Source organism: Ursus arctos, unplaced genomic scaffold, assembly GCF_023065955.2.
Source record: "Ursus arctos isolate Adak ecotype North America unplaced genomic scaffold, UrsArc2.0 scaffold_20, whole genome shotgun sequence".
In the NCBI taxonomy this organism is placed as follows: domain Eukaryota; kingdom Metazoa; phylum Chordata; class Mammalia; order Carnivora; family Ursidae; genus Ursus; species Ursus arctos.
In genome coordinates, this window is record NW_026622875.1 from 50,128,274 (window position 1) to 50,140,976 (window position 12,703).

General features: G+C 45.9%; 1 protein-coding gene across 3 annotated transcripts in view; it reads left to right on the top strand.

Annotated features, from left to right (window-relative positions):
- The window catches only part of SCN10A (sodium voltage-gated channel alpha subunit 10), a 103,322-nt gene that overhangs the window by 84,515 nt on the left and 6,104 nt on the right, over positions 1–12,703 (top strand). For all 3 annotated transcript variants that reach the window (XM_026496747.3, XM_026496748.3, XM_026496749.3), the window contains 5 exons: positions 3,438–3,560; positions 4,798–5,082; positions 5,819–5,872; positions 6,721–6,858; positions 9,222–9,326. In XM_026496747.3, the coding sequence (XP_026352532.1) occupies positions 3,438–3,560; positions 4,798–5,082; positions 5,819–5,872; positions 6,721–6,858; positions 9,222–9,326 (705 nt within the window). The remainder of the gene's footprint in view (positions 1–3,437; positions 3,561–4,797; positions 5,083–5,818; positions 5,873–6,720; positions 6,859–9,221; positions 9,327–12,703) is intronic.

Sequence of the window (12,703 nt, forward strand, 5' to 3'; positions counted from 1 at the left end):
AGGTGGGGCCACTTACCGCTGCACGAGGGGATTGACCAAGTGCCTCCCACATGCTAGACCTGTGATTCCTCACTGCTGTGAGGAGACCATCCTCAATGAAATCTCCTAAGAGCCTTCCTAGCCCCCAAAAGCCAGGAGTGGTCTCTCCGTCATCCTACACATGACGATCCTCCATCTCTGTCCAGGTCTTTGCCCTCTTGGCTTTGCAGGATGGCTGCCTGAGTTATTTGCTCACTGAGGCACAGCTGAGGGTCCCCACAGGCAGAGGAAGGCTCATGCTGTGTTTGTCTCTGCCTCCCACACTCCAGCAGCCACCAGGACCAAGGTCTGCACATCACAGGTGTCAGGAAATGTGTCTGTATTCAGTGCTCGCCTCCTGAAGCTGGATGGGGTCCAGTACAGAACATTCTGTCCAGCCTCCTGTGCTGGCAGGTCCCCCACAGCAGGTCTGTGTACTCAATTCTCTTCTTTCCTGATACCAACGTGCTGGCAGCATCAGGACACTGTACCACAGGGATTAGCTGTGAGGCCTGAAATCTGAGTCACAGGTGTAACTTTGTGCATATAAAATAATTATTTATAAATGAAGGAAAAGTGTTTTATTCTGGCTTCACACCCATTGGGGCACAGTCACTTTTACCTACATGCATCTCACTCGTTTAAGTCCTGATCACCTTAAATGCTCACCCTCTCATTGCATCGATTTTCCTAATTCTTCCTTCTGATCATCCATCCTTCCTTCCACATATCCCTCCTTCCATCTACCCAGCCATTCACCCTTCCTTTTTCCTTTCTTCTAAACATCCATTCATCTTTATTTCTTCCATTTATCCTGTCAGTCCTCTCCTTCCTTCCATTCATTCTCATTCTTCTTTCTCTCTTCTCTTCTGCCTATCCATTCATCCTAACTTTCCTTTCATCTGTCTATCAACTGGTCCTTAATCCTTCTATCTTTCTATCTTTGGTTCACCTTTCTGACTATTCAATCATCTAACCTTCTATTCACTCATTCATATGCCTCTGATGCAAGCATCCTCCTAGCCATTCATTCTTCCATCTTCCCATTTTTCCTTTAACCATCCACCTATCCTTCCTTTTTTTAAAAAAAGATTATATTTATTTAATTGAGAGAGAGAGCTCACATGTGCACAAGAGGGGGGAGGGACAGAGGGAGAAGGAGAAGCAGACTCCCTGCTGAGCAGGAAGCCCAGTGTGGGGCTCTATCCCAGAACCCCAGAATAACCTGAGCTGAAGGCAAACCTGTAAGTGACTGAGCCACCTAGGTGTCCCCATCCTTCCTTCATTCCACCCATCTGCCCATTCAGACATTTTCCTTCCACTCCTCCACCCAACCAATCAACCTTCCATCCGTTCTCTAATCTCTTCCATTAATTTATTCTATTGAATTCTTTCCATTCATCCATCAGTCATTTTACCCAGCCATGCATTCTTCTCCCTTTCATCCATTCCATCCATCCAATATGCTATACTTTATTTTATCCTTCTTCTTTCTTTCTTCCTTCCTTCAACTGCCTGTCTTATCCATCTTTGTATCTTTTAATCCATTAATCTAACCATCCTTCCATCCATCTTCCTTCCTTTTCTCCTTCCTCTCATCCATCCCAATATTCTTCTATCTTTTCTTCAATTTATAAAATGTTTATTTATGACTACTGAATATATGAAGTGCTCTAGGAGAGGCAGAAGCCAAGAAATAAAAACTCCTTATCTCCAGGAGTTTGTGCTACAATCTTTCAGCAGATAAGACACACAAAGAGAAATAAACCTATTATAAGGGGGGTGAGCACTGCTGGAAATAATTAGGGTCTTAGGGACACAGAGACATGAGCCTGTGGGGGTGGGGTATTTGGGAAGGCTTCATATAGGAAATGACATTAAATGTGAGGCTTAAAATGAGCAGGAACATTAAGGTCCAAAGGGGACTGGGGGGTCAATTTTAATTAAAAGATGACCCTGAGCAAAAGTACAGACACAGGTATATTTAGGGAATAATTTTATTTGGATAGAATATATGAGTGAAACGGCTGAAAAAGTAGTCTGCAGCTAGACAGTACAGGCTAAGGAATCTGGAACTTAACCTGAGAGTGATAAAACACCAGTGAAGTCTGGGAGTAAGAGACACACATGATTATAATCAAACTTGCATTGGAGAATGGATGCAATACTAGAGACCAGTTGGCAGGCTAACAGCCCAAGCAGTGGGAGTGAAGCTGGGTTTGGGTGGAGGGCTTTGATGGAGAGACCCCAGACCCTGATTGCTCCAACTATAGATTTTGCACATGAGGCAGCCTTCCCAGGGGGCTGAGCAAAAGATTGAATAGGGTCCAGCATGAAACTGGCCCCAAACCTCCCCACCCTTTGTCAGCCAGACAGCTGGGTGCCACCTGCTGGTGTCTGGAGCCCTGCATGAATGAAGAAAGGGTTTTTTTTTTCCCATTCCAGTTCTTCGTCCTGGTGGAATAAGCCACCCATTCAGAGAATAGGCATTTTTTGAGACTCTAGCACCCAAATGTAGATCCCTTCTTTTCTGAGAGTCTGGTGTACCTCCCCACCTAGCTGCCAGGATAAGCTAAGCCTGAATTCAGCCCACCAGTCATGGTGCAGTTGGGGTCTTCTAGGATTGAGTCACAGTCTCCAGCAAGCTCAAGCCTATGCACATGGTACCACCCTGGCACCTTCAAAGTTCCTGGAAGTTGTGACCATTTGTCCATGTCAATTTGTGTCCTTTACAGTCCTTGGTCCAACACTTTTAAAAATGTCCAACAGGGAATCACAACCCAGTCGTTATATCTCAGCCATCTGTCAAAGCTGGATTTCATGGACCCATGCCACTCACTCTTCCTTTGACTCCCTCATTTTATACAGGGGGAAAATATTACCTGGACTAGCAAAGCACTGACCCAAAGCCACACAAAAAATAAAAAAAAATTAGGGGTTGAGAGGAAACTAGACCCCACCGAGACCAGGACTCTTTGCCCTCCACTTTTCTGAACAAATACAATTAAGACTTACTTTGCATTCGTCAAAATAGACTTTCGGCATAACCCCCATGAAGGAAATCATCTCTTCAAGTCTCTGAAACTCAGAATTTCAAGGCTATTGAAGTCTGGCTGGTGACCCTGGAAGGGAAAAGGAAGGTTGATATAATACACTGGGAGCTTGACCACCCACAGACCACAGCATGGTGATGTGGAAGACTGAGTTTTTCTTTCCCAGAGGTTCAGAGAAGTGATGAATGAAATCTTTAATAAGGGAAAGAAACTGAACTCTCTCTAGACCTTTCACTGGAGTTCAAAATAAGATGGGAGCCAGGATGATGGCTTGGACAGGGTAGGGCGTGGGAGGGATTTCCTGTCTCCTTCTACCAGGACCTTCTGGAACCTAGAGTAATGCTTTTGTTCTCTGCCTGCACTCAGATCTCCCTGACAAGCCTTATAGCGAAGATCCTGCAGTATTCTGATGTGGCATCCATCAAAGCCCTTCGGACCCTCCGTGCCCTGAGGCCCCTGCGGGCTCTGTCTCGATTCGAAGGCATGCGGGTAAGATCTATCTCCAAACTGCTCTGGTCTACAGCATTTGGTACCGCTTCCCCCCTCCCATGCCCCTGAACCTGAGCTCTGGGCCTACTCCAACAGGTGGGCTCTGGGTTCTCGCTTCCCACTGGGACTTTGGTGGCGCTGCTGTGTCCTAATGCCCTGGTTTTCCTTCATGTGCCTTTGTGAGCACTCTTTCTTTCTCACCTCAAATATCATGTCTATCAGCACTCAGACTTACACTCCCCTGCTCGTAGTGAAGTGATCCTGCTTCTACATCTCTTACCTCCCTCTCCCTACCCTGCCTACTGTCCTTTTTGCCAAAATCTCGGAACACCGCAAACCCTTCATTTTTCCAAGACAAATGAGCCTTTCCTCTGACACTCCATTTAAATGTGGTGGCACCATCAGCTCAGCACCATGGCCACCATCCACTGGAATGCATCCTCTCTAACATAACATAGTCGTGGGGTCCTATGGATTCTTCCCTTTCATCCACCCCTTTCCTTGCCCATCACTGTCACCTCCACATTGCTCTCACTGTCTTCTTCATGATGGAATGCTCACAAGCCATGCCCTTGAATTACTGGGGGAACAAGGGACTGCTAATTTGTCCCCCCCCCCATAATTACAAAAGGCTCCAGGTACTTACCAAAAGTGAGGTTTTGCTTTCTTCTACCATTGACTCAAAGAAGAATCCTATCTTCAAAAACACAAGTGGACTTCAAAAATTCACCTGTACCTTCACAAACACTAGGAACTTACAACTGACATAGTTTGAAACTGTTTTACCTCTAGGTTGCTGCTTTACAGATGAGCAAGTTAGTGAATATGGATTTCGATTTTCACTGATTCTTGACCGAGGCATACCTTGAGCTATATTTTTAAAAGCCCTTTTAAAGCAGCATTTAAGAAGAATAAAGCAAGGTCCTAGAAGTCTGTATACGCAAGCACAACACATGCACTCACCCCTAAATGAGCATGTGTGTACTATAAGTTCATCCATCTCCTCAATCTTGGGGAAAGACCCTAACACCTGCCCAGAATGAAGTTAGGGAGAAGATCTAAACCCATCTTCAGCTGCCCAGTGCCTCTCAGTCTTCTGAGTCTTAATTATTGCCCTAATTAACCCACTTCTCCAGCTGCTTCCAAAGGCCACTGGCTCATGAAGCTGACTGAGTGAGTGTAGACAGAAGTGGGATCCAGCAAGTAGGATTCCAGATCCTTTTACCTTTCCCCCCAGGTGGTGGTGGATGCCCTGGTGGGTGCCATCCCATCCATCATGAATGTCCTCCTCGTCTGCCTCATCTTCTGGCTCATCTTCAGCATCATGGGTGTGAACTTCTTTGCAGGGAAGTTTGGGCGGTGCATCAACAAAACCAATGAATACCTTTCTCTTGTGCCTTTGTCTATCGTGAATAACATATCTGACTGTAAAGATCAGAACCACACTGGCAGCTTCTTCTGGGTCAACGTGAAAGTCAACTTTGATAATGTTGCAATGGGTTACCTAGCACTTCTGCAGGTGGTAAGTCCTGAGATCAACCATGTTTCTTCCTTTGGTTACGTGATAACGTGGAGGGTCTGGGGTCTTCCAGAAGTTGCTATGTAGAGACTTTGCAAGGGATAGCAGTCAGTGTGAGCTGAAGTCACTCTCTATTCCTATAGACTAGCATGAGGCTAAAGGGCCTTACCAATGAAAGTAATGTCACAGTGGTGCAATTAGACAAGTGTGGGCTGGCAGCATAGAATAAAGGGATGAACCTGCAAAGAAATTTTATCAGATGACAACTTAGAATTCACTATTTGTTCAAAATAGACATGATATAGCCATCTGTTCAGTCTTCTGCAGATCCTCTCCTAGATGGTAATAAATTGTGTTCCAGGTATATTGTAATGATAGAAAGTGCTGGTGGTGATGACAGGCAAACACATTCACACTCCCATTCATTCATCCATACCTTGCCTTCATCTGCTTGTTCATTCAGTCCTCCATTCAATCAGGTGTTGATGCAATTGCTTATACATTTGTCATGCAGTTACCCACACCTTCCTACATCCCACTGTTTGTTCATGCATTGGTTCAACAATAATCCCTGAGTAGCTGTGGTGGGCCAGGCACCGTGCTTAGCCCTGGGAGATATAAAGAACTGCCTCCAGGGGGCCCATGCTCTATGAGAAAAACAGACAAATAAGTGAATCAAAAACAGAGTTCAGTGTAGATAATGGGCAGACACTGAGTGGCCTCTGCTCCTTGTTTCCAGGCAACCTTTAAAGGCTGGATGGACATCATGTATGCAGCTGTTGATGCCCGAGATGTGAGTCTCAGCCTGCTGTGCCTACTGCCTTCCCCTTGGTGCATCCCACTCACATCAGTCTATTTGAAATGGACTGACAATGGCTTTGGTGCCAGAAAAAGCAGTCCCCCCATAGCCTGGCCTTATCCCTCCCTGGAGCAGTGTCCAGCTGGCCCTATATTGAATGTATAAGCCAACCTCACCTGTTGCCCTACCAGGCATACTCCCCAGCTTTTCAAATTCTTCTGCTCACCATTGAGGAAAATATCAGATAACCTCTTCAGGACTGTGTGTGAGGGCACTCCCTGGGCAGAGGCAGGAGCAGGGTGTGGCTACAACAAGGGTATTGTTGCGGCAGCAGGCGGAGGAGATGGGTGCTGCTGAGGAAAGACCCTTTGCTGCTGTGGCAGAGCTAATGCCCTGCCCCAACCCCCTCAGCCCACCTCTTGAGTTCACTCCCATGCTGTGCTTCTGATTCTCTGAGACTTGACTTTCTTCAATGCCTCAGAGCTTGCTCAGCGGCTCTTCCCCAAAGGACAGGGGATCGAATGTCCATAAGGTCAACCCTCACAGAAGTTTGGGGAGTCTGCAGATAAATGCTTCAGCTTCTCAATCCCTTAGAGGCACAATTCTGGTGGATTGTACACAGTTCATTGGAGAACCCCAATAGGATGGAGCACCAGTTGCCCCCCAGTGATCACATGCTTAACAACACCCCCTTCGGCTTTTCTCCTGCTTACCCTCTCTCTTCCTCAGTCCTGCTTCCTGACTCCCAAATAAACCATCCACCCATACCCAGGTCCTTGTCTCAGTGATGAACACAAACATACACCCACCTGCTCCCCATGCCTCACCTTGTCTGTTCACAGGTGAACTTGCAGCCCAAGTGGGAAGACAATGTGTACATGTACTTATACTTCGTCATCTTCATCATTTTTGGTGGCTTCTTCACACTCAATCTCTTCGTTGGGGTCATAATTGACAACTTCAATCAACAGAAAAAAAAGATAAGTGGGGCTCAGATGTTTCCACAAATCTTCCATTCCCTGTCCTCTGACCTTATGCCTAAAGCCAACATTATTCCAAGCCTTCATGTCTCACCAGGAGCCCAATTTTGGCCTTTAACACCAATACCCACCTTTGCACCCTGATTGCAGCCCTCACCCCTGCCTGGTGTCCTAAGGCTCCTGCTGGAAGAGCTGCATTTCTCTGTGTCAACAACATCCTCACTTCAGTCAGGGTCCCCTTCCTCTCTCACAGAGGGCCCAGGTCTTCCCAGCTGGAACCAGGTGTGCTGGGTGTGTCCCAGGTGATCCTTTGGAAACATCAACAGGGAAAGAAAGGGCTCCAGTACTTGCTGCCTCTGTCTGGGCCTTGACCCCTGAAGCATTGAGTCAGAGGGCCTCAGCAAGGGCCAGAGCTCCAGTGTTGGCAGAATCCCAACCCTCCTTGGGTTGGGGAGGAAGACTCTTGCATCCATGGATGCTGACTCTGATGAATATGAACCCAATACCGAATAACCTCTCATATTTACATTAAAATGTTAGGGCATTAAAGGTGTAAAACACTTTCTTGCTACCTTCTATTAATCCTTTCATTTAACACCCTCCATTCCTTTGAAGCAGACAAAGCACCACTTTAGACTAATGTAAGCTGTGATCCAGAGAAAAAAAACAGGGTCGTATGGATAAGTCACATAGCATGGCACTGAGAGCCCAGCATTGGTTTTGGCACCATACAAACTGGGGTTGCATTCCCTACTCAACCACTCGCTAGATGGCTGACCTGGCAATTTTTAAAAACTCTCTGAGCCTCAGCTTTCTCATCCATTCAGGGGAGTTAATAATAACCTACTCACAGGATTCTGGTGAGGGGAAAGTAAAAGCCTGTACAAGAAGCACCTAGTTTAGGGGTGCCTGGGTGGCTCAGTCGGTTAAGCATCTGCCTTCAGCCCAGGTCATGATCCTGCGGTCCTGAGATCAAGCCCCCACATTCAGCTCCCCACTCAGCAGAGAGTCTGCTTTTCCCTCTCTCTCTGCCCCTCCCCACTGCTTGTGTTCTGTCTCTCTTTCTCTCTCCCTCGTTCACTTTCTCTCTCTCTCTCTCAAATAAATAAATAAATAAATAAATAAATAAATAAATAAAATCTGTTAAAAAATAAAAGAAGCACTTAGTTCAGGACTGAGCTACTGTACTATTATAATTTAGAATAAATATCTAATGGCATGGGCTTCTCACCTATAGGAAGTCCTTGGCCAGAGTTCTGGAGATAAGAAGTGGGCAGCGCTTCTCTGCCCCAAAGGGGCTCAGCAAGATAGCTGTGAAGTGCTGATCAATGTCCTCAGCACCCTAGGGGGCTTTGAGACCACTCAAGCAATCCCTTTTCCCATTGTATAGATGAGGAAACTGAGACCTTGACAGGGAGTTGGCCATATGAAGTGATAGAATGAGGTAAGCCAGTGATGAAGTTGGAGGGGGGACTATATTTGCTGACTCCTTGCCCAGAATTTTCAGTGTGGCCCCACCCAGTGTTCCCAACCCGCTGCCCTTGCCCCACTGAGATGTCTCTCCCTGGAGGCTCTCTGTATCCACAGATTTTCTAAAATCTCCTCTCAAATCACAGAGATCTCAGCCCATTTCCCCAGCATTTGCAGTGAACTAATTTACACAAACATGCTATGGAATTAGGAAGTTTTCAAATTATGCCAGAAAGTGAAAGGTGAGGGGTTGAATGAAGGAGGTCTAGAGGGTCCTCAAAGAAAATCCAAAACTAAGGGAGGAAGACATTTCCGATGGTGGTAATTCTGGCACTCTAACAGCAGAGGGCAATGAAATGGCAGAGCCTCAAAAGAACCAATCAAAAGTTCTCCAAGGACCTTTGGATAAGGCAGTAACTGTCCTTAGCTCCTCCTCTCCAGGAAGGTGTCAAGGGGCTAAATCTCAAGGTCTTGAGGGAAGCTCTTACCCCTGGCAGGAACTATGATTCCAGCATCCCAGTGGATTTGACTAAAATGATCAAGCTGGATTCAAGGCTCAGATTTAAACTGATATTTACCGTCCCCTTAAGTTCTGCTCCCAAATTCTTCCCACTCTCTGCCCAAGCAACACCTCTGGGTTCCTGAAGAGGAGAAACAAACAGGCTTTGTTCCAGAGACTCAGGCAGAAAGTCAGAGCTGGGGCTCAATCTCACCCACTCTGTCACTAGTTGTGGCACCTGGGCAGGACCCTGCTTGATTCTGGCCTTGACATGTCTTTCGGCAGAGAAGGGAGAAGGTGGAGATGTTCTTCTTCTCCAGCATGCTCTGATTTTGGTATCTCTGGGAGTTCTTGCTGCTTTAATAACAGCAGTGTGTGTTATCCTCTCCTGCACTTAGGGGGCCAGGACATCTTCATGACAGAGGAGCAAAAGAAGTACTACAATGCCATGAAGAAGCTGGGCTCCAAGAAGCCCCAGAAGCCCATCCCACGGCCCCTGGTGAGCCCCAGAACTTTCCTGAAGCAGAATGTGTCTGGAAATCCAACCGATAGCTTATGCTTATGCTGGTTAGGGGTTGGCCAGTGCTTTCTGTGAAGGGAGACATCTGGGTTGAATTTGGGGATGAGGTAATGAGAGTCCCCAGGCCCAAGGAATGAGAAGTCTGAAAGAAGGAACTCTGGTCTTCTGGGGTGAATATATCTCCCAGTTACTCCCAATAGATCTGTTTAGGGAAGTACTGAGTTCCCCAACCAGTTTAGGGTTCAATCACAGGATTGGGAGCAGGTTAGGCTAAATGATACTAAAGGTGGTAAGAGCTCTGAGATGAAGTGTTTGTGTGGTTATGCATCATGATCTAGGTTGCAGTGATCTAGGTGCAGCTCCAGCTTCACCCTACATTCCACCCCATGCCTACAGTAGACAGACAGGAAATAGTCAAAACCCAAGCCCCTGGGATATTGGCCCCAGTCATGGTCATGGTCAATAGGAACCAAAAGTCATCCCACTGTTGTGTTTAAAGATTGACCAAAACTTAGAACTATACTCCATTTTGATTCCTTTATTCACAAAAACCCTAAGAGACATGCCCTTTTATTCCCCCATGAAACGCAACACCTAACCATATATATTATCACCTAAGTTCTTCTCAGTCCTCCACCAGAAGATGGAAGATGTCAAACCTCTAGTTGGCCTCTGTTGAGAGTGGATGAACAGGTTTGGGAGAGTATTGCTATGTAGGAAATGTACAACGGAACCTCTTCCAAGAATTTCTGAGCCATCAGAATGGAACTGACATCTTGTCCCTTTACATAGCCTTTCTGTGGTTAAGATGCAGTATCTGTGAAGAAAGCTACAGGTGCTGTCTAGGACACAATGCCATTAATCCTCCCCCCACCACCACCACCAGGGCAAAGCCTAAGGACCTACAGCAAAGGAGAGGACTTTTTCCTAGAATTAAGGAGATATGTATTCTGTTGGCCAAGGCATTAGGATTTCTAAATCAAAGCATGAGTTTTGCATAAGTTACTAAAAACTTCATGAGCACATAATCTTGAAAACATTTATGGGAGAAAAAAATGCTATGACCTTTGGGTATACTTTACTTGGAAATAGTGATCATACATGTATCGCTATGCTCAATTCTGATAAGAAGTGTTACAATGAGGGGTGATAGGACATTCAGATCTCTGTAGAGGCAGAGATTTCCTTCCAAATCCCCCATCAAGATAACTAGGGTTGAGTGAGCCTTAAGACTCAGGGAGTACCCCTCTGTCAGCCAGTCCAATGGGCAGGAGCAGGCTCAGAATTAAAAGATATAGGTAAATGGCTGAACCCAACCAATTAGCGTCAAGTCAGGGGAGGAGGATCCTGAGACTTACAGAGAAATAAGCAGCTGAGTCCCTGCTGGCCTTCACTGGTGGCTGGACTGATGCTGAATCTACACTTGAACCAGACACTAAGGGGTCTGTGCTAGGGACAACCCTTGGCAAAATCACGACAATTGTTAGGACTTTGCCCTACACACTGCTCAATCTCTCTAAACATCTCAGCTTCTCCCCTTTTAAAAACGAATCCCACAGGCCACCATAGCTTCCTCCTTTCAAGGAGGACAATTCCACTGAGATAAGATGAGCTGCATTTCAAAAAGGGACCCTGGAGAGGACACTATCTTAATACAAATGTCAGAACCTAATGTTGAAATTCCAGGCACTGCAGTAGGAGTGGAAGTCAATGGTTGGGCAGGAAGATCTATGACAAAAGCACCATTTCTGCTAATTAAGCCATAAACAAGACCTGGCAATGGGGGAGGCCCACCACATGGATAAGGGAAGTGAGACCTCACAGCCCAACTGTGTTTCTGAGATTCATCATTCCTTTGGATGGGAAGGGGGTGTATTACTAATTAGCTATCAATACTGTCCTAGCTTTAGTGGAAGAATGTGGCTCTCTCCTTAATACTCTGTTCCAAGCACAGCCAACATTTTCCCCCTTTGTTCCCCTTATCATAGTTGAGGCAAAGCTGGAACATTTAAATAAGACTTTGAAGTCTTACGGGTCCCAAAGGGGAAACTAGCAGAACAGGGGCCCAAACAGCAACTGTATATGGCTGCTCTCCAGGATCCACAAGCCTTGGCCCATCCTCACTCTTGGCCAGCATCTATCTGGCAAGCAACATCTTGGCACCCACCACCCAGTGGGACAAGCCTGATCATCTGCCTTCCTCAAAGTCCAGAGCCAAGAAAGAAACACAAGCAAAAAGAGATATTCCCACTCCTACCTAAGACTCACCTTCCCAGATTCAGCTCTCTTTTCACTAGATTATTGACACTGAAATGCTCACCTTCTTCCTTTAGCAGTCCCAACAGGTTGAGCTGGTCAGATAAGCTCAGCATTGACACAGGAGTTCTGCCCCACAGGTTCATGGGTGCCATTTCACAGCAAGGCCAACCTGGGATACACATACACACTCACACACTCCTCCTCACCACTGGCAAAGCTCAAGTTCTAAGTTGTATGCTTCATCCATAACAAAGACTACAGCTTCCACAAGTCTGGGAAATTTTATTCTATAACATTCTCTGCTGTAGAAATTACTAAAAGCAGATTTTACACACTTCATTTTGTAAGGAAATAATGGGCTCTAGAATATCACATCATCAGTCACACTTCATCATCTGTAAGAGCACTGAAGTTTGCAAAGGAGTGAACCCTGCCCACAGGTTAAGCTAAGAGCAGCCAGCAAGCTGCTCCTTTCCCCAGCATCCAAATATCCAGAGCAAACTCAACCCCCACAACTTAGTAATGCCACCTGCTCTGTTTAATTAGAAGTTGTGTTTACCCCCCCTTCCTTCTTCCCTTTCTTCTCCTACCAATCTTCCTACTTCTTATGTTCCATAAATGAGTGAAACCATATGATAATTGTCTTTCTCTGCTTGACTTATTTTGCTTAGCATAAGGGGGGATAAACAGAAGGGGGAATGAACCATGAGAGACTATGGGCTCTGGGAAACAAACTGAGGGCTTTAGAGGGAAGGGGGTGGGGGATTAAGATAGGCCAGTGATGGGTATTAAGGAGGGCACGTATTGCATGGTGCACTGGGTGTTCTATGCAAGTAATGAATCATGGAACTTTACATAAAAAACTAGGGATGTACTGTATGGTGACTAACATAACATAACAAAAAATTATTATAAAAAATGGAAAAAAATAATTAGAAGTTGTGTGGTCATGATGGGCTTTTATTTTTTCACCATTTTCAGTGATGAAATGGAAGTTATTAGTGGCTCTTCAATACCCCTCCCACTCCAGAAAAGACATGGGCCAGCAGTTATGCCCAGAGCCAGACCCACCTGGATCTGATTCTTTGCTTTAACCC